Source organism: Suillus fuscotomentosus (genome assembly GCF_016647785.1).
Source record: "Suillus fuscotomentosus strain FC203 chromosome Unknown F5891scaffold_1, whole genome shotgun sequence".
Classification (NCBI taxonomy): Eukaryota; Fungi; Basidiomycota; class Agaricomycetes; order Boletales; family Suillaceae; genus Suillus; species Suillus fuscotomentosus.
In genome coordinates, this window is record NW_024539513.1 from 2,116,604 (window position 1) to 2,138,533 (window position 21,930).

Consider the following 21,930-nt stretch of genomic DNA (forward strand, 5'->3'; position numbering starts at 1 on the left):
CCCCTTTAGGGTCGAATGCACTTGTCTCCTCAAGTAACGCAGACTAGGCAACACACGACCTTACAACTATTTACAGATACAGTCAGGAGCATCATTTGTTCCTCTCAGTATTGTTGTTTCTACACCGCATCTATGTCAAATTAAAAACTTGAGAATCTGAAGTGCTTCCATAAGCTCAGGACTTAAATGGTTCCGACACATGGTAATAATCTCTTTACTGGAAGAAAAAACCTGTTTACAAGGCACAGCAGAGCCCTACACAGGAAGAATATCCATGGCAAGAGAAAAGAGTATTGGATATCGAAGCCGATTGTCCTAGTAAGCCTAGGTTATTAGTGGTACACAATTTTTCAATATAATATTCCACGTACATTCCAATAAACCAAAGGACTGTTCAAGTTGCTAATCTGGGAGTCAAGTAGATAGGCATCAACCTCGTCTTGCAAGCTATGTTGAGCAGCCAAAGGTTGTTGATGAGTTGTGACTATGCTGAGTATGGTTTTGGCCCAAGTATCTTCTGACTCATCTGAGACTGTCTCAACGATAGCCACATTTGAATTGGGCATGCATTGATAAGTGCGAAGCTATTTAGTCAGTCAGCAAGTGCAACTAATGATACAAGCAGAGCATTATCACCTCAGATAACAGTAAATTTTTTGCTCACTGTACCTTTTCAGGGGCATGTGACAAAAACCAGTTAATTTTTGTCATGGGATTAACCACTGGCAGGAACACATCAGGAATCCTATAAATATAAGAGAACATTGACACTGACTCATAGTAAGAGCATATGCAGGAACATCAGAAATGTGTGACTGATAATCATTAAGTTTATCAAGCCCTGGTTGAATCGTGGTAGTGAGATTGGGGTCATTGTCTAACTGCTTACTCCATATTTGCACCATAGCCTCGAATGCTGGAATAGCATTGCATAATGTTGGAGTTTTTTCAGCAGACAACCTTTGTTGAAAACCATGTGGGACCTATAGAATGATGATGAGACAATGTGCAAAACCCAAGTTCTGATAACACACCCTGAGGACCTTGCAGAACACACCGAGCACATCCCACTCACTACTTGTGAGCTTGTACTTTTGGAGCTTAGGAAAGCTGTCACTTAACAGAAATCTATCAATTCCCTAATAACCACAACTTGGACTTAAAGAGCATTCCTTAGAAGACACATGTAGATACTTACTTCACGCAACACAATTGCATGTTCAGCCATTAGTAAGGTTGATGACCAATAAACATCAATGTCTCGAAGTAATTGAAGGTCCTTTTGCTTTAGAGCATTAAGGATGCTTGTAAAATACTGACGATGGAGAGATGATGCTCAAATCTGCATAAATTTGACCTTTAGTCATCAAATATAATTAGAATAGGACTTACAACACAAACAACAGTTCGAACTGTAGCAATAGGATTATGATCAATGGCATCCATGAAACTCTGCACTTCAGCATGAGGGCCTGGGGGAGCACTAGGAATAAAATCTGGTGCATCTTGACTAGCAAAGTTGAGGTTTGTAATTGTCCCAAGTACAGCCTTGCAAGCTAAGTTGACAATATGGGGAAAACATCTGTAATGACCAAGCATGAGTAATCAAGCATTATTAGTGAACTTCTGACCTCCTACCGGATATGATGTAGCCTTCGATCAAACATAATATTGCAGTGGGTAAGTTCACACTCTAGGTGAATCATGAAGGTGTCATTATTTGCTGCATTGTCCATAGTGATCCACCCAATCTATATAAAGAGCATGATGATAAACATGTCACTAGCTCAGATAATATTGAAAACAAACCTTGTCAGCTATCTCAACACGATCCAACACACACAGAAATGCATAGGCAATATATCAGAAATTCCTAATTTAAATTTCAATGCCTTGTAAGGCATTTCAAGGTTCAAAGGCAAAATGGCCTTTGAAATGGGTTTAAATAATAGAGTCGTACTTAAAATTGCCATAGAAATGTAGTTAAAATGGCATTGCAACAGATTGCAATGGGCCTTGCAATGGTATGGCACATTGCAATTTGGTTGCCATATTGTTGCAATATATTGAAATATAGCAAGATTCCTTGCAAATTTGTTTCAAGAATACCTCATTGCAACCACTTTAGGAAATTTGCGACATATGCTTCCCATTATGATGACCAGGCATACAGTGAAATCCAATAAAGTCAGCATGTAATCTCAGTGCATGTTTCACAGTACCATCTAGCTCATTATTCTTGACTGCTTGGATCCAGTGAGCAGTAGCGGCCATGAAAGGTGTGAGGTTGATGTCAGACCACAGGTCCATTGTCAATGAGATCTTGCCAAGAGAACCCTGGACAACACTGAGAATGTGGGCTAAACAGGAAGTGAGAAACATACTGCCATTTCCAATGCTAATACATCCAGATATTTATTCTACGAGACAGTTCTTCAGTGTGGTGTGATGTGGAATGTCCAAGTCATTTAACTCTTCATGCAGCATCAAAAAGATGGCTCGCAAACGTGGACTCTCAATGACATTTAGTGACTATCAAGTGCGAAAATGATGATAGGTCAACCACATAGACGACTAGTGAAATGAACTTACAAGATTGTCACCAACGACAAACTCCAATATGGCATCAACAAATGTTGCTGGTTAAAATGCTGCATGTGGAATGTTGTTGTTAGCAGGTCCACTGGTCCCTGAATGACGCTGTCAGTATAAGCTAATGGCTGGCTGAGCACCCTTTGTTATTATCACAATCTTAAGTTGATCACAGGCAGAAATCCACATGTCAGCATGAATTTCAAATAGATGGCGATGGAGGACCCTTGTTATAGTTGTGGGGCTGTACGAAGCATGTTGTTCTGCTCAAAGTTGGCCAGCCGCTTTGAGTCATCTACAATAAACATATGTCATCAGTCTCATAGCTCAAAGCCCTGCATCAACTTACTCACAGAATATACACTCATTCTTCTCTGATGTATGTTAATAGAAAGTCCAGACATCACTAGCTCGCTTGCTTGTTGAGGTTAATTTGTGATGTTTGTGACTATGATGGCCAGCATGTGGAATAAGGCCTGATGACATTGCCCTTACATGGTGTATGGACTGAGGGGTTGCAGGAGCTCTCTGTGTTGCAGCAGTATGCACAGGAGTTGTAGGGATGACAGCAGGCGACAAAGGAGGAGTTCCATCACTCAAACCTCTCTGAATCTCGATGCCTGGCAGATTAGCAAATGTTTCAGTGCGACACTGACAAGATGGAAGCTCATTCCCACCAGCCACATGACATTCTGTGAAAACAAGAGGCTGAATGGAAGGATCAATTGATGGAACCACAAGTTGCTGTAGAGGCCTGGGGGTTTCTGGAACTGCAGCTATTGCCACAGTAAAGTCTGAAAAATATTCAGTGAGAATTGATGTAGCTCACTGGGCATCATGTAACTAACCTTCACCAATATATTGATTGCAGACCTGAAAGGTCATCTGAAGGGCACCATTTGGAAGGTTGACCATGCTACTATGACCATGGCCACAACAAACACAGCTACCTCTTGCATTAGGCATGATGAGGTACATCAGTAGAATGTTTTGAACCATACAGTGCTTCATAGCAAGGGGAAGTGCAATAACAAAACTCCACTACATTAATTGTCGAGTGCTACAGTAGCTCAGGTAGCACGTAGTAGCCAACCAATCTAAACCATTTGAAGTTAAAGCTAATTTTGAGATTTGCTTGGCCGAGCTTGTTCCATTCAATCAAATCGATTGAGTCCATCAAACACTTAGATAGGATTGACAAGCATGATAAGATGATCTACTACTAGTACCATGTATAAAACAGCAACAAAATAGTGAGTATTCAAGCTACAATGTGCGAAAAAGTATCATGCCATGGGGCCACCCCAGCCTCCTGTACTAGGTGCCCTATCCCAACTTGAGCCTCCAGTTAAATACTGATTCAAGTTGATGTTGAATCCATAGAGATCAGAAGGTGAATGGTATGGCAGTGCTGGTGAACCACTTGCATCTGCAAGACCATGCTGCCCGGAACTCAAGTAATGTGACACTGAGTAGTGTTGGAATGGTGCCGTCATTGGTGAGTTGGCAACCGCAGAATCATGCTCATCTTGACATGGTTGCCATGAAGTGGCTGACAAAGATGACAAAGATGCAAATGGAGCGGGATGATAATCAAAAGTGGGTGATGCTAGCGAACTCAAGGAGGTGGACATTGGCACTCGTGGGCGCCAGTATAACTCAGTGGTTGAAGAAGCGATGTAGTTCATGGTATTTTTCATTGGGGACATTTCTCCCATGTGAGTTCATAGTTTTCATCTGAAAAAAGAGGTCAGTACATGATATGAGTGTGCGGCAAATACTCACAAGTGTTTATCATGGTATGGTGTGCCTGCATGTAGGGCATAAACTCATACTCATCTAACTTGGGATTAGCCACATATTGCATCATGGCTTGGCGAATTCCTCCTGCGGCCCCTGAAAAATTTTCCATAGTGAATTGGAATATTTTTCTGCCACTCCCCAAGAATTGACCTTCCAATGCACGATGAACAACACACATTATCTAGTCAATATTAGTCAAAGTCAATGAAATCAAACAATTTCACGTACTGCAGCACCCATCAGTGTATACATGTGCCACGATATGCATGAGATCAGTGCTCTTGACTGCGGGTCGAGGAATGGTGAATTTTGACCAAACCAAAAATCTTCGTGTAGGTCAAGGAAGGCAGGTGCTGAATAAACAAGGGTTTTTCCCCTGTCAGAGTCATAGCTGTGAAGGGCATATTCCAAAATGTTCTTGTTGTCAAGTAAATCGGCCGCGTGCTGTCTGATATGTTCCTTTTTCTCATCATTGGTCATCCTGCTGTCGTCAGGTGGGTAAATATTTAGGTTTGAGAGGACTTGTTCTGCTTCATTCACAAGTTTCCCTCTGATACTCAATAGTCCGTCGAAAATAAGTTTGTTGATGCCTTCCACATGCTCAGTGACTATGTGATGGGGTAGGAGTAAGTACTGATAGGCAGGGAGTGCCAGAGAATAGACGTACTGTGACCAGACACGGCAGATGCTTGCAAAATGCACTCTGCAGCAACTTGTTCAAGTTTGCTTGTTTTCTGCCACCCACTCTCCAGCAGCATGTCCAGGATGATGAGTTTATGAGTGTGCTCAGTATTTTTTTGATCTGCCTTGCTGTAAAACTTCATATCCATAGGTTTGAGCTCCAGCTTGGAGCCCTGCCTAGTGCGTTCTGGGTGCTCATCATCGAGATAGACACTTGCTGACACTCTTGATGCACAATGACTGTCGGTGCACAATGACAGGATTGAATAAGGCTGTAAATGTTCCTGAGATGGCAAATGTGAGGATCATCAACGGGATTGGTGTTCTAGTAGAGTATCGGTAGGATTACCAGGTGTCTTAGAATAGTCAAATTGGTATCAAAATGAGAAAAAAAAAGAGGAAATAGTACCTCTATCATTGTGGTGGCAGATGTGAGGCGCTCCATGGTATTACTTGGGTTGGGTTGGAATGGAACTGGCTGGAAGGGAGGGAGGGATTATTGTGCAATATTTGGGATGGCAACCTGCACCATAGATGCACTGTGTCCATGCCCATGGCCTGAACTATGGCTGTAAGGCATAGCAAAGAACTGAGAGAAAAGAGGGGGATGGAGCATTTGAATCACTCATCGCTCACATTATTATACAGTGGGTCATGAATTGATCCAAAAGGTGGCAGTATACCTTATTAGTCATAAGACTTGCTGCTGTTTCAGCTTGCCGCTTCTAGATTCGATAGGAGTCACCCCAGAAATTTTGCTACAGCAAATGAATAACATAGTTGTACTGCCTCACAGCACTACACAAGACTACATATATATGTATGTATGTAAATGTACTCTATAAACAGTCAGGACATAATCAGGGAATTGAATGGAAGAGCTGATTTAGTGGTCACATGTGAAGTGACTCCTGCAGTATCAAATACCACTATCGCATTCAAATGGCTCGGAAATAATGTCATGTGAAGTATCGCAGGAGTCACTGCTGTCATCAGCCTCACAGTCACCATGATTGGGGAACAACCTGCTAATTTCGACCTCCTTTGGTGTATGATTCCCAGGTCTCCCTCTGCTTCCTATCACTGACACACCTGCATTGTAAAGATCATTATGGAGTGAGCCGATTTGCAGATCAGCTTTAGTCACATGGCTCTTGGATTCTTCCAGTTCATCTTGTACAATGGCCGTTATTAGTTCTAGTTCTTCGGCATGTAGGTGCTGATACTCCACCTTTGCGGCAAAGGTCCAGCTACTGACACAGGAAAGCTCTAGCATGTGTTCTGTGAAATAGACTGTGGCGTCAGGGGGGCATTTACAGGTGAATTAAGAGTTTTTTGAGCTTTGCACTCCATTCAAGTGAGGGTAACTTGCTGATGTGAATAGCATCTTAGGCTTTTTAGTAGGAGAGCACCAATTATCCTCATCTTCTTCATTATTATCGACTAAGTGATATTGATGTGCACATTTGAAAGGACTGTGTTTGGTGGCTGGTGTGGGGTCACTCTCACTGGGTACAGTAGTTATGAAGGGGGAAGCACTGGAGGTGTGCGAGTTACTTCTCTTGAAGGATACACTCTGCAGAATGGGAGAGGTACTCCCTTGGATGGGAGAGCTACTATTTGGATCAGGGGAGCTACTCCTTGGGACGGGGGAGGTACTACTTGGGACGGGGGAGCTGACCCTCTGGATAGGGCTACTCTCCAAGTCAGAAGAGCTACTTCTCAGGATTGGAGAACTGTTCCTCAGTAGTATAGGGTAGCTAGGTAATTTGGTGGCTCTGAGAGAATAGCAATCAACAGTTCACTATAAACAATTGTCATCTATTGAACATACCTTGATTTGCTTGGGGTTACTGGGGAGGTCTTGCTCAAGGTGGAAGAGCCATTCTTGAATACAGGTGAGTCATTTGGTGCCTAGACGTAGGTGGTGATGAAACACTGCAGTGCACAGTTAGTGAATATCTGGTCATGGAAAATGATATGACATTCAAAAAACTGACCTCAGATTATTAGAGGTCCTCGCTGATGCAAATGAGCTGCTGGTGCCACTTATGCAAGGCATTAATAATAATGTCACAGTTCAAGCTTGCTGATGACTGAATCAACAAAACAGAAAATTCTCACATGGATCATTGCAAGAATTTGTGCAAAGTCCAGCGGCAACTCTGATGCTACTCACTGTTTTAAGAGCCTTCAAGGGAGGTAAGCACTACTAGTAAGTTATCGTGGTTCTTGACAGCTTCTGACTATACTTACTATGCACAACAGCAATGCAGAGAGGACAAGACCCTTAGAAGTAAGCCATCACAGTTCTCATTCACAGTAATCCCAATATGTTTGTTATGCGTGACGACAATGCCAGCAGAGCAATAGACTGTTTAGTAGGAGGACAGTTGGCTGTTAGTAGGTGAGCCTATGTATGACTCATTACCTGCCAACTTGATACCAAGAGGACAGTCAAATTGGACTTGGCCCAGGGATCAGGTAGATTTATAAAGGTTTTCGTCAACTCTAGAGTAAGTCACAGCAGCAAAATCCCATCGATCGCTTGAAGCCAGCATGACATCCTCGCCTCCTTTGCATGTTCCCTTATGATTACTAGTAATGATAGATATGTGTTTACTTGCCCTAATTGCGCAGATATATTTGCATGCAGTGACAACATCATCTGTCATCTGTTGACTACTGTTACCTGTGGTCAGTGGGTTGTTCAAGGTCTTACCTTGGACTCTGATCACAACAACCTAGAACATGAGCAAGACGGTGTAGGACTTATAGTCCTTGTGGCCTTGTAAAGGCTATTTTTGTGTTGTCCCATAGGTCCTCACATTGTACGCATCTTTTCTGCTATTGGCCGATGGCCGTGGCTCGTGCATGTGTATCGGGCCATAACGGCTTTTACTCGGCTCCGCCGCGTGTCCTTATCCTGTCCTATCCATGTCCTCTGCTGGTCTATCAGTGCATATTTCACTTGTTTTGGAATAGACTGACCATATTTCCGACGCTAATTTGTTTATATCGCTATTACTTTCGTCATGGACCCTTATTACCTACAGCCACTACCTACTCGGCTCCGAACAGCACTTCAGCGCATCCTCATATATACTTGTACTTACAAATTTCATGTATCTCGGACCTCCCATATAGAATCTATCATCCACTTGCACGCATTACCATCCGAACCTAAAGTCTAAACTTCATATCAACCGCTGTGCTGTAGAGACTCATGCCTCTCATGGTGTGAAATGGCACCTTTCACTAGGGAGTTCATTGCACGAACTTGCAGCATCACTCTGTGTGCTATCCACAGCTATTCCTATATGAGGCGCAGCTTTCCCGTGCAATGCGCGCACCATTCCCACGCTTTGCGATGTATACACGCGCGTGCGTTCCTGCGCTTGAGCGCCCTATAGTGCCAGCCATCCAGAAGCATCCATCCACTGTCCACCAAGCCCTCTAGTGCGTTTATTTCCATTGCTCTTATTAGCATATCGTTCCACCTTTATTTTAATCATGGACTCTCACTCATATATATCTTTATATACCTTACTCGGTAGTGCTTCAGCTCCGCATGACAGCACTTAGGCGCGCTATATAAGCGCCAGCAGTACATACTATGAGGGAGCTCACTTCACTTTTGCACTCACTTACTAGTTACTACCCACTTACTACTTAGTAGAACATAGTAGAAATCTATTTGTCTACACTTTGCATCTCTCTTCTCTTGTCTTACATCATATCATCACTTAAGCAAGCTTATTCTTACTCTTTCTCATCTCCGCATACATGCGCACACTTTCCCACGCTTCGCGCAGCACACACACACGTTCCTGCGCCTTTGTGCCTTGCGCGCACCTGTGCACTTTCTTGTGCTTTGCATTGGCCAATCAGTAGCGCCTTCAGCACATATCACTAGATCCTTGCTGCACTCGCTTCCCCTTTAGGGTCGAATGCACTTGTCTTCTCAAGTATAGCAGACTAGGCAATGCGCAACCTTACAACATTTACAGATACAGTCAGGAGCCTCATTTGCACCTCGCAGTATTGTTGTTTCTACAGCGTGTATCTATCGGCCTTTCACATTATTCCATCAGTTCCTTGCTTCAGTAGTCTTTGCGCTACTTACAAATCCGCCATCCTTGTCACTTTGCCGCTCGGCCGCTTCATTGTAACACTTTGCGGCACCCGCATATCTTTTCCGCATGGCCGCGTGTTAAGACCATGCACAAAGGGTAGGACTGATTCTGAGGGGCTTGGCTTCAGCTCGTGCGCTGCGCCCCTTACCCGAGTATGTGCCCTTAATTTCAGATTGGCGTCCAAGGAAAGTCCGAAGATGTCCGAAGGACATCCGAAGGCGCGGGAAACTTTGGAAGGACTTTCCGGACGGGTGCAAGTAACTTCCGGATGAGTGTGGGAAAGTTCTGGAGGAACTTCCGGAAATTACGATGAGGTTTCGTCCTGATACAGATATGTATAATGGCTACTCGGGACTTGTCCTGAGTAGAAGTAAACAGAGGAAAGGCTGCAAGGACAAAGTCCGAAGCAGAATAGGTCCGGAGGACCGTGGGAAAGATCCGGATGAACTTCCGGAAACTACGGAGGATCGGATGAGCAGAGTATCGGATAAGCAGAGCTCCGGCCTAGGGAGAAACTCCCTAGGCCTGAGATGGATAACAACTAAGTTGGAAGACTAGAACTGATATGAGGACTTAGAGTGAAGACTAGTGCAAGGACTAATATGATATTCAGACTGAGGTACTACAAGACATACACGAGTTTATATACTAAGAGAAATAACGGAAGGATCAATAAGCAGAGTCTGAGGCTATGTATGAAGCATATGCAAAGGTTAACAAATGCGAGTCGGAAATGAACATAGGTTAATGGATCAGTAAGCATACCGGTAATAGATATAACTGAAACAGCGGAATAGAGGAAATACCGAATAGGCTGTATATAACATTATAAGAACAGGAAATGAATTAGGAAGCTTATCTATATCGGATCGGAAGCGGATCTATACATTGGATCGGACCGGATCGGATATGGTCCAGATGAGATGTGTGGATATATAGGATGTGGCATTAGGGCGATGGGACAAGGATGAATGATGCAGGCTAGCTGCGAAGGATAAGGGATCTGGATGTGGACATGCGGATGTGGATGTGCAGAGGTGCAGGGATCTGGATGGGTACTGGAGACATGGATAGCACATCCGAAGGTCCGGATGAGGCGTGGGAATATTATCGGATGTAGATCCGGAATATGGGATATGACACCGCGCTTTATCACATGTTAACGTATCTTCGGCCACTCAACCTCACTTCATGCCACGTCAATGGCGGCTCGCTCATGCTCGCATTGCATTGTGCTCGCATTCGTGTTCCATCCATTCTCAAACACCCTTATTAGTTTCAGTGATTTCCCTCCACTTTTTACATAGAGGAATCATTCTCAGTAGCAATCCCCTTGGGCCAAATCATATACTTGCATCCAGAGGTCTATTTGAGTTTTACCCCACTTCACCCTTTCTTCCCCTTTCACCCCTTCTCATCTAGCTATCATTCCTTGCACACAACTGGAGCCCACCATGAGGGGATCATCTGAGAAAGCTAGTAGGCAGTTGAGACCTATGAAGGAACGCACCGCGTGCCAAGAAGCGATTGATAGTTTCAACTGCACCTTTCTGGACACGCAGCTAATGCCGATTAAAGAACTCTTCACGCCACAGAATAAGCACTGCCCATGCAACATTTCCAAGCTGACCCGCCCCGACCCGAACCTATTTGTAGCATGCAACCACGTGCCTGCATCACCAGTCACGCCTTCATCAAAGGATTCAGTACAAGGCGAATTGTCCAACGACTTAGAAGCACTAGATAACCCTAGAAGCTTCCTACACGGCACCTTCTGTGCAACACCAGAACAGCCGGCGCTCCCAAGCAATCATAACATTGAAAACATAAGCACACTGACATCCCTTAGCGATTTAGACAGAGAATTTCCAAGCATCCCAACAACTGCCACTGCCGCTCCATCACCCTGTCCGCATCTTGTGCTTCCAGTACCACCCACACCTAACTCAATCCGCATGGCCATCGCTATATTCTCACATGGCCCATCACCTCTCATCCAACAACCCGTCTACCAATCTCCTCCAACCGCCCCGCAACCTACCATGTCCGCTGCTCCCGCCTTTAGAATGCCAATCCATGGCACAGAAGGTGCGCCGAATTTCGACGGCACTACCGAAAACCTACTTGCCTTCATTGACAATTATGAGGTCCTTGCCGATGAGGCAGGTCTCACACATGGTGATCGCATCAAAGGTATAATTCGCTACCTGCCAATGAGCAAACAAGAGCTATGGGCAGAAATGCCCGAAGCCAAAAGCGGTGATTACTGCGCATATATCAAAGAGGTAAAAACAATGTATCCCGGTTGTGAAGGCGGTTGGCGATATGCCATTGATGACCTGGTTGCAATCGCACGCAACCAGAAGAACATACCAATGCGCTCGGTGAAAGAGCTGGGCGATTATCAGCATGCATTCCTTAAAGTCGCACGAGCGCTGATTGAGAAGGATTGCATAGGTAAGGCGGAACATGACCGCATTTTCATAGATGGTTTCCCGAGCGACATCCAGGCGCAAACACTTACGCGCTTAATGATCAAATTTCCCTGATCATCACCCGCGAGACCCATACCCATTTAACGATGTCATTACAGCCGCGACATTCTTACTGCCGGGTATCGGAGTGACCAGTATGATACCATCTAACACGCTGGTAATAGGATCACCATATGCACCAACCGCATCGCCGGTGGTGCCAGTCCAGCAAGCGGCCGCACCAGTACAGCAACAAGCATCACCAAATGTTGTGGTCAAGTAGGAATACTTCACCAGGCATGGCGGAAATTTCGGCCCTAGCAGTTGCATATTCTGTGGTGGCTCTGACCATTTCATGGGAAGATGTTGTGAGTGCAACCAATACATCGCGGCCAGCAAATGTAAGTTTGACGTCACCATTAATAAGCTGGTACTTCCCAATGGCAATTGGATTCCTGGCCGACAAAGTGACGGCACACTCAAGGACCATCTCAATCAGTATCATAGTAGCCTGCAGGCTAATGAGGTACTGCCGGGTGCAAGCATCAGTGCAAATATGTTTTACCACACAATGCCAGGGGCAGAAGTGGTCGTAGATGTCGACTCATCTGCATTCATTCATACCATCGCCAAATCTGAGCCCAAGGAGGATGAAGAAGATCTGAACGTGGCACGTGCCGCACAAGCACTGGCACTAGCAATGCCCCAGCAAGATCTAAAGCGTGGAAACACTAAAGATGACACCAGAGGGAAGACAGTCCGCTTTGACAGAATTGAAGTAATGAGGGAGACACGTGCGCGCCCTGGCCCTGCATCCCAACAAATAGCTGCAACCGAAGAGATTGTATCTCCAGAAGTTTAAGCTATGTCGAGCAAAGGTAAAGGAAAAGCGGCCAAACCACCAAAGACCATCACCATGCTGCCGCCGGTCGCTCCATCTAGTAAGGCGCCACTGAAACCATCAGTCACCGCAACACCAACAGAAACGTCCAAACCCTCTGCTGACATGCCCGTCACCACATCAACCATGCAATGTAGATATTCGCATGCATTAGAAGACAAGGAAGCAGACAAGTGTGTTATCGAGTGCTTATTCAACATGAGCCTCAGTATCCCCATATGAGAATTATTTGCTGTATTGCCAGAGATCAGGAAGCAGTTCCGCGATATGATGGCTACCAAACGGGTAACCATTGGCGCAGTCTCCATGAATGAGCTATCAGGACACCCAGCAACAGAAGAATGGCTGGGCGCATATGACGGCATTCACATGTGAAGCGACGACAGCAAAGTGGTTGCCGATCATTTTGCACCGCTGCGCTGTATTCATGGGGTAACTTATGCCGGAAGAGTACTAACTTGCGTCCTCGATCAAGGCACTGAAGTTGTGGTAATGCCGCATGTAATATGGCAATCATTAGGCGTCGGCCTGCGCTCAGACCATAAACTCAATATGGAGTCGGTCAATACTTCCCATGACACTACATTAGGTGTCATCGAAAACGTCCCACTTGATTTCAGCGGCGGACCCATGTACTTCCAAGTACAGGTGACTAACCGCGTGACATTTGAAGTCCTTCTTGGCCATCCATTTTTCAAATTATCATCCTGCTGCTCTAATGATCTCCCAAATGGGGATCAAGATATTGTCATTACAGATACAAACACCCGCAAGGAACTGCGCATCCCGACTATACCTTGGGTCAAGCGCTGTGACCTTTGTCTCAATGGCAAGCATTGTGCTGAGCACTTCGCAAAAGCGAAAGCTGAGGAGAAGTGTTTTTAAGTATCGATGATCTGCAGTTGCTGCAGGGAGATATCTACCTGCCATTATTATATTCCGCTCACCAAGTTTATGCATCTCATTCTCATTTAAGTCCCAAAGCACTGCAATATGTGCGTGCCAAAGGCAACACATTATTGCTCTTAAGGAGCAACACCGCATTGTTTCCTGTATCATCACATTGTCCACCGCCGCTAACCATCCCGTCACTAACCCCACTTCAGTCAGCGCAATATGCGCATTTAACATCCACCAGATCCACTGTGAACAAAGTGACCATCGACATTTTTAATTCATGGTATTATTATGATAGAGATTTGCACGTGCTGGTGTATAAGCCAGTTGCAAAGAAAGTCCGCATGGTACCGACAGCTATGCTGGCCGAGTATAGGATCGTGCAGCAATTGCCCAAAGACCTGCTCGCTGGCTTGCCAGAATTACCGCCTCACCCTCCAGATTTTGTTCCAGATACCCACTTCACACAAGAAAGGGCTGACAAGCTTGATCTTGATCCCGCCAAATGGCTATGGCCCGAAGAGCTCAAGTTAGTCTGATGGCTTGTCCTCAAGCATGAACTCGCCTTTGCATGATGCGCCGCCGAGTGCGGCCACCTTGATGAAAAGTATTTTCCACCGTACAAGATACCTATGGTGCTGCATATGCCTTGGAACCAGTGCAACATTCCAATCCCGCCGGCGATTGTTGGTGAAGTCATCTGTATTATCAAGGAGAAGATTTCATTGGGCGTATATGAGCCGTCAACAGCCGCATATTGTTCTAGATGGTTCTGTGTCGTAAAGAAGGATGGAAAGTCGCTACGGCTTGTCCACGATTTACAGCCGCTTAACCAGGTAACAATCCGAGATGCATCATTACTGCCATTTGTCGAACACTTAGCCGCCGCCTTTGCGGGTTACATGATATATGTGATTCTAGACTTATACACAGGTTATGATCAGCACATGCTTCATATTGACTCATGCGATCTAACAACCTTTGGGACGCCGCTTGGCCCCCATCGGCTGACCACATTGCCACAAGGACACACTAATGCCATACAGGTATATCAGGGCGATACTGCTTTCATTTTGCAGCACGAGATCCCAGAGTTTACTTCGCTGTTCATTGATGACATACCTATCAAATCAGTCAAGACACGCTACCAGAACGCCGATGGCACTTACGAGACCATACCCGAAAATGCTGGTATCCGCTGCTTTGTTTGGGAACATCTCATAGTGGTCAATCGCATTTTGCAACGGCTAGAAAATGTCGGTGCAATGGTATTGGCGACAAAGTTTGTATTAGCCGTGCCATCGGCGGTCATTGTCAGACACAAGTGCATGTTTGACGCCCGAGTTCCAGAAGACTCAAAGGTTGAAAAGATTCGTAATTGGCCGGAGCCAAAAACGCAAATGCAAGTGCATGGATTCTTGGGTACATGTGGTATCCTCCACATATTTATCCATGATTTTGCGCGTATAGCCCAACTGCTTGTTAACCTTACCAGGAAAGATGTACCATTCGAATTTGAGGATGAACATCGCGCAGCAATGGATTTACTGAAAGCCGCAATCATCAATTCGCCGGCCTTGCGGCCAATTGATTATGAAAGTGGCCGGGAAGTTATTCTGTCAGTGGACACATCCACCATTGCCATCGGTTACATCTTGCTACAAGTCGGTGATGACGGCAAGCACTATCCAAACCGCTTCAGCTCAATTACACTCAATGATGTCAAGAGCCACTATTCTCAAGTGAAGCTAGAGCTATACGGCCTATTCCACGCATTGCACACTGTGCGCATTTTCATCTTTAGTGTCACCAACCTTACAGTTGAAGTTGATGCAAAATATATCAAAGGTATGATTAATAATCTGGATTTGCAACCCAACACGACCATAAATCGGTGGATCGCGGGTATACTCTTATTCCCCATCAATCTTGTTCATGTACCCACTGCAAAGCATAGAGTCTCCGATGGTCTCTCAAGGAGACCAGCCACCAAAGATGATGTGCCTGAAGTGGATGACCACGATGATTGGCTAGACCGAGCCTACTTGTTTGGTCTGACCTTGCTCAATGACCGCATGTTCACAATAGAAGCTGCTGGTGCCCATATTACACAGGAAGCACGCCTCACGCTGACCGTAACCCCGCCATACCGCTTACCTGTTTTCCAAGCACTTCTAGATGTTGCAGTCCCACCAGCCAATGAACAAATTATTCCCCAGTCAGAAGCCGCGATAGCACTAGATGCGAAACTCCTGACTATCAAGTATTTCCTCATAATGTGAAAGCACCCACTGGATTTATCGGACGAAGAATGAAGCACATTCATCAACCATGCCACATGTTACTTTGTACTGGACGGTAATTTATGGCGCCACGAGCATCACAGCAAACATCAGCTCATTCTAGTGCCGCCAAGACACTATAATATTCTCCAACAAGCGCACAATGACTTAGGTCATAAGGGAGTATATGCGGTTCATGTTTGGCTAATCTTATGTTTCTTGTGGCCGTCTATGATGGATGATATCAAATGGTATGCGCGCACATGTCACGAATGCCAAATCAGGCAAACACGCAAGCTACATATTCCGCCGATGGTACCGACGCCTGGCAGCTTGTTCCACCGTGTGCATATTGATACAATGAAGATGCCCCGAGTGGGCGGATTTGAATATCTTGTGCAAGCGCATTGTGCACTAATGTCTTACCCAGAATGGTGCATGCTGCGCAAAGAAAACACAAAGCCACTAACAGCTTTTATTTTTGAGGAAATCCTTTGCTGATGGGGTCTGGTGACCGAAATTATTACTGACAATGCACCTGCCTATAGACTCGCCACCGATATGCTAGTGGAAAAATATGATGTCCACCCTATCCGCATTTCGCCGTATAACTCGCAAGCCAATGGTATAGTTGAGCGGCGGCATTGAGACGTCTGCGAGGCTATCATGAAGTCATGCGACGGTGATGACCTGCAATGGCATCAAGTAGTGCATTCCGTGTTTTGGGCTGAATGCATCACCATTCACAAGTCTATGGGTTTATCACCCTACTTTATGGTGCACAGCTGTTACGACAGTAGTCGCGTGCAGACTGGGATAATCTAACAGCAATGATCACAACAGTGATACCTTGTGCTGAGAGTCCAAGGTCGGCTCCTACAGAAAAGCAGGAGTTGCGTACACTTGCGGAGGCAAGCGATGATAGCGGTTACAGGCAGAAGGGGTCTCAAGTCCTTCTGAAGGTGCGAGTCGGATGTCGAGCAAGTAGCTTTAGCAAGACAAGGAGTTCAAGGTAAAACCCAGTAAGATTAAAGTAAGGAACATCTACTTTAATCTATCGACCTTATATAAAGCTACTCTATCGTATCTAAGCTCAGCTCGAAGCTGGGTTCTAAGTGCTTATCTATCGAGTCAGAGATACCATGCATGAGGCAGGCTTCTATCTAAGATAAGGACTGTGAGGCGTCCTTCTATCAGTACATGAGGCAATCATGAGGCTTGCCTTCTATCTTGATACCATAAATAGGTCTTCTAGACCTATGTCGTCATAATCATGTAAGCGATCCAGACCGCTTATCCAATCCGGCATCTTCCGGGCCTCTCTTCTAATCATTGTCTTGTCATCAAGGCCTAAAGGCCAGGGTATCGTGTCTTCGCTGTACAAGGTGGCAGAGGGCGATCTGTAGCTGGGGGCTCATGTCATGTTACTGTAACAACAGCGTAGAGCTGATATTTCCTTTTGATCTCGCTGAAGCAACATTTCTAGCGCCAACACTGGTGCACGGCGTAATTACCACCGCTGACCTTATAGCATGGCACACACACCAATTACAGAAGCGCTTAGAGGACCTTGAAGAAATCCAGGATAAGGTAGTGCAGGTGCACTTTGCATCTGTCCGTGACTTTGAAAAGCGATTCCAAAATACCATCCGAGACTATGACCATGCACCCGGCACTCTCGTACTAGTGTGCAATTCCAAGATCGAGTACGAGTTGAGCAAGAAGACGAAGCTGTGGTATTTGGGACCTATGATCATAGTGTGCTGCACGAAGGGAGCCTCATATATTCTGGCCAAGTTGGACAGCACTATTTTGCTACTACGGTACGTGGCATTTCACATCATTCCATATCACCCATGCAGCAGCGAGCGAGTCATGGTGACTAGCATTACCGGTAAAGACGACAACACACTGGATCAACTAGCAGAAGAAGATATAGAAGAGCCAGACGAAGACGAACCAGAACGTGCGCAAATTGATTAGTGCACATACATCCCCCCCCTCCATACATCAACCGAGATCCTACCTGTAAATAACCGCCGCCACATCAAGAAACCATAAAAACACCAAATAAAAAGAATACCGCAAAAATATCTGCTACTGTACATCCTCTCTGTTTTACCCCGGGTTTCGACCAGTGATCATTTTCTTTTGTTTTCTCATATCGCCCGCACATAAAACGCATTGACCGCATATATCGCACAGACTCTACAACTACCGCACCACAAGCCACGACTAATATCTTAAGTATATACTTCTCACATATCACCGCAATAGACGCGCGCACATACTCAGACCCTAGACATTTCTCCTTCTAACGTGCGCTGCGCACATTTTATTAATATTTTCCCATTAATTTGCCGCATCATCGGCGTCAGCAGGAGGAATAGATGTGAAAGCCGTACAAAGAACACAAGTCGGGTGCACAACCCGCAAACCACCCACCGCACAATTTCTGTTTCTATCTCACTGCCATACCTAATTACTTACTACTAAATTTATTGTGTTCTTAGCCCGATAGACTTAGCGGAACAGGACATTGGATATGGACATAGGCAAATGGATGGACGGCCCCAGGACTCACACTACCAGGAATGCTGGGATGCTATTCTATTTGGCGCTTCTAGTGCAAGCAGTTCCACTACAAGTACAAAAGTTGCAGATGCTATCCTAATTCTGACTAATTGAATAATTCAGCGATTTCTAACTCCAAGCTGCGCACCGACGCAAATGCCTTGTTGGATGCAAGGAGACCTTCAGCCTCCTGCGAACGCGCATGAAGAAGAGCATCGCCGTACCATTCCGTATGAACGTGTAGCTCCTCATTCTCCTCCTGGAGAGACGTGACCTCAAGCCATAAGGCTTCCAACTCCTCGTGCTCCAAGGCATCCAATTTGCGCTTTGGCGCAGGAGTGGGCCACTTTGGAAGCAGCAAGACAGGGTGCGGCGGGATGGTCTTGGACCCATGATGTAGGACTGGAAGTCCTTGTAGCCTCATAGAGGCTATTTTGCAGTATCTCTTAGCATCCTATTACTTTACTACACCAAGCACAGCTTTCCTGCGACCTGCACACATCGGCCGCTACTTTCCCGCGACGGCCACAGTGTTCCTGCGCGCGCGTACAGCCGCACTTTCTCACGCTTCATCAGCCAATGTTTCACACCATCTGTCCATGTCCAACCAACCCAATGGTACATTATTCTATGATTATATTTACATATCAGACCATTTCCGCATCGCACCACCTTTATTTCATCATAGACCCTTATTTACATATAGCTTTACATACCCTATTCGGTAACATGTCAGCTCGGTGTAGATACTCATGCCTCTCATGGTGTGATATGGCACTTTTCACTAGGGAGTACATAGCACGAACTTGCAGCACCACTCTGTCTGCTATCCGCAGTTATTCCTATATGAGGCGCAGCTTTCTCACGCAACGCGCGCCATGCGCGCACCATTCCCGCGCTTTGCGATGTATACGCGCGCGCGCGTTCCCGCGCTTGAGCGCCCTATAGTGCCAGCCATCCAGAAGCATCCATCCACTGTCCACCAAGCCCTCTAGTGCGTATATTTCTATTTCTCTCATTTGCATATTGTTCTGTCTTTATTTTTATCATGGACTCTCACTCATATATATCTTTACATACCTACTCGGTAGCGCTTCGGCTCCACATGACCGCGCTTAGGCGCACTATATAAGCACCAGCAGTACATGCCACTCCTCACTTTCCATTTTACTTACCTTTTCACCCAACTTTACTTACATACTTAATACCTAGAAAGTGTTACAAGTAACATCGGCTACATGGCCCCCCTATCATTTTTCCCCTTCGTCCTCGCCCTCGTATGCCTCCGGCTCGTACTTCTCTACCGACTATCCGTTGACTGGATCCTCGGGACCGTTCCCGTCCCTCGTCCCCCTCCTATCGCACCAACGTGCACATGTGCCTTCGGGCTATGACTCGTTCTGACTCGTGCCACCAATGTGGCTTTCCTTATCTTGTCTTATCTTTCCTCTGACTCATGCGTGCTGCGCATTGTATCATTTACCATTGGCTCGTTCCAACGTTTCTCGGTCTCATTCCGCATTCGACCTCACATCACTAATCAGGCTCTGCTACCAGCGTACCTATACCCTTTCCGTTTCCCCTTTGCCCTTACCTACAGTACGGTAGCCTTGCCCTTAACCCTTTCCACTTAGTATAAGTAGTCGGTCACTCTGTACTAGATTCCCTAACTTGAATCTACTCAATCTTCCCTCGAACATACTTCCCTCTGAAGCCCCCTCAGCTTCAGTCTCTAGTATCTTTTCTTAGGTGCTCATCGCGCCTAAGTCTACCTCGATCGACTACTCATCATTCAGACAAGACTGTCCTTACTTTGAGAATGTCAGTGACTTTGAAGACATCCGTCTTAGAAGTCATGTGACACGCGCGTCTCTGATATCTGCCGACTCGACGTCGCCAGTCTCAGTCGCTACACCGGACCCTTCCGGTTACATCACGAACGTTAGCAGACGACACCCCTCTTAGGGCTCCGCATAACAGATCTATTTGAGTGCGTAACAAAAGATTCAAGTTTCCTTTTTTGCACCCTGCCATCCGCACTGGCCCATTAACCGACAGACACCACGACTACCTGGATCCCGAAGTACCCTTGGGAACGTGATCCCAACACTCCGGACTCCGAAGAAGAAGAATCGGAAGAAGACCACACGTCCTCCAATGAGTTTCCCGACGAACAACCGTATGGCAACCTCAACTCGAACCCTGGAACAAGAATGTCCCGAGGCCCCACCCAACAACCGACAGTTGTCGTATCCAGGCCTGAACTAAAGGCTGGAGTACCACAGAACTTTGATGGAAGCATCGATGATTCCGAGCGCTGGATGTACTCGGTGGAGACATACTTCCTCATCAACCCGACGATCTACAGCTCCGACCAAACCAAGGTCGCTGTTGCACTCCAGTATATGAATGCTGGGGACGCCCGCGTCTGGGCCGACACCTTCTATCGAGCAGCCTTCGATAAACCTACCGTCGACTTCGGTTCCTGGAAGGACTTCAGGAAGGCGTTCACCAAATCCTTCCACCCGGTCGACCGGATGACTGAGGCTCTAACCAAGCTTCATGGTTTGAGCCAAACCGGCGACGTGATGCCCTACATTGCGACGTTCAAGACCCTGTCATCCACTGCTAGTCTCAAGCAGGATGTCGCCCTCATTCACTTCTTTGAACGAGGGTTGAAACCAGGACTTCGGACCACCATCTACGGAAAGGAGGTTGTCCCCACCACCATCGACAAATGGTACACTGCTGCGATACAGTTGGAATCCAACTACAAGCGATCAAGAGCAGTTGTGTCCAACAACAGATCGGTACGCCCTTCCGGCCACCGGCACGTCCCCAAGCCTCAGGTCCGCCAACGCGATCCTGATGCTATGGACGTCGATCGTTCCCTCACGCCTGAGGAGCGACAGAAGTGCTTCGATAAAGGCCTTTGCTTCAAATGCAAGGAGAAGGGCCATCGAGCAAACGACTCCCGGTTCCACCCAAAGGTGCGCCGAGGAGACAAGAATGATGAAGAAGACAAAGGCAAGAAGCCAAGCAAGTCTGGCGTCCGCCAGCTTGACGAGGAAGACATGGAAGTCAACCTTGTCAAAAGAAAGGATTTTTTAAAGAGAGGGCTTGTTGAACGGTCAATTCCCTCTATCTGCGCATTGTATACTAAAGCTGTTGGTAAATCCAACGAGTTTCGTGTCCCGGTGACACTTTTCTCTTCTTGCAGTGCCAAAACCGTTCAGTCGACCGCCATCATCGACTCAGGGGCAGGTGGGACCTTCATTAGCTATGACTTCGTCAAGCGAAATGGGATCCGGACCCACCTACTCAAGAAACCCTTCCGGATCACCACAGTAGATGGGAGCCCGTCCTCAGCAGGACAGGTAACCCAATACTGCATGCTATTCATTCGTCTCGATCGGAGACTTATGTATGGAAAGTTCAACGTAACGAAACTTTCCAAGCATGATGATCTACTTTTTGGAAAACCTTGGCTTAGTGCCATGATGCCCAATATCGACTGGAAGGCCAACACGATCTCCCTGCCTGCGACCAATAGGTCAAAGGAGGTGGAGAGGGAACTCAACGCTTCTCGA

At 46.1% G+C, this 21,930-nt stretch overlaps 3 protein-coding genes across 3 annotated transcripts; 1 reads left to right on the forward strand and 2 right to left on the reverse strand.

Annotated features, from left to right (window-relative positions):
* Positions 1–773: 773 nt before the first annotated feature.
* Positions 774–1,566, reverse strand: F5891DRAFT_899667 (uncharacterized protein; the record flags this gene model as incomplete). Its single annotated transcript, XM_041373435.1, has 4 exons — positions 774–983; positions 1,035–1,110; positions 1,185–1,335; positions 1,452–1,566. Coding segments are annotated over 4 exons (552 nt in total), but the record flags the coding sequence as incomplete, so codon positions are not given.
* Positions 1,567–4,288: 2,722 nt separating this feature from the next.
* F5891DRAFT_974086 (uncharacterized protein) lies at positions 4,289–5,521 on the reverse strand (the record flags this gene model as incomplete). The annotated part of the gene is made up of 5 exons (XM_041376412.1): positions 4,289–4,329; positions 4,378–4,576; positions 4,624–5,003; positions 5,063–5,360; positions 5,486–5,521. 5 exons carry the CDS (start codon positions 5,519–5,521, stop codon positions 4,289–4,291), a joined length of 954 nt encoding a protein of 317 aa, XP_041234342.1.
* A 736-nt stretch (positions 5,522–6,257) lies between these two features.
* F5891DRAFT_974087 (uncharacterized protein) lies at positions 6,258–7,871 on the forward strand (the record flags this gene model as incomplete). The annotated part of the gene is made up of 9 exons (XM_041376413.1): positions 6,258–6,288; positions 6,469–6,523; positions 6,550–6,781; positions 6,938–6,974; positions 7,001–7,026; positions 7,190–7,278; positions 7,345–7,372; positions 7,527–7,592; positions 7,779–7,871. The coding sequence occupies 9 exons, from the start codon at positions 6,258–6,260 to the stop codon at positions 7,869–7,871; spliced, it is 657 nt and encodes a 218-aa protein (XP_041234343.1).
* Between the last annotated feature and the right edge of the window lie 14,059 nt (positions 7,872–21,930).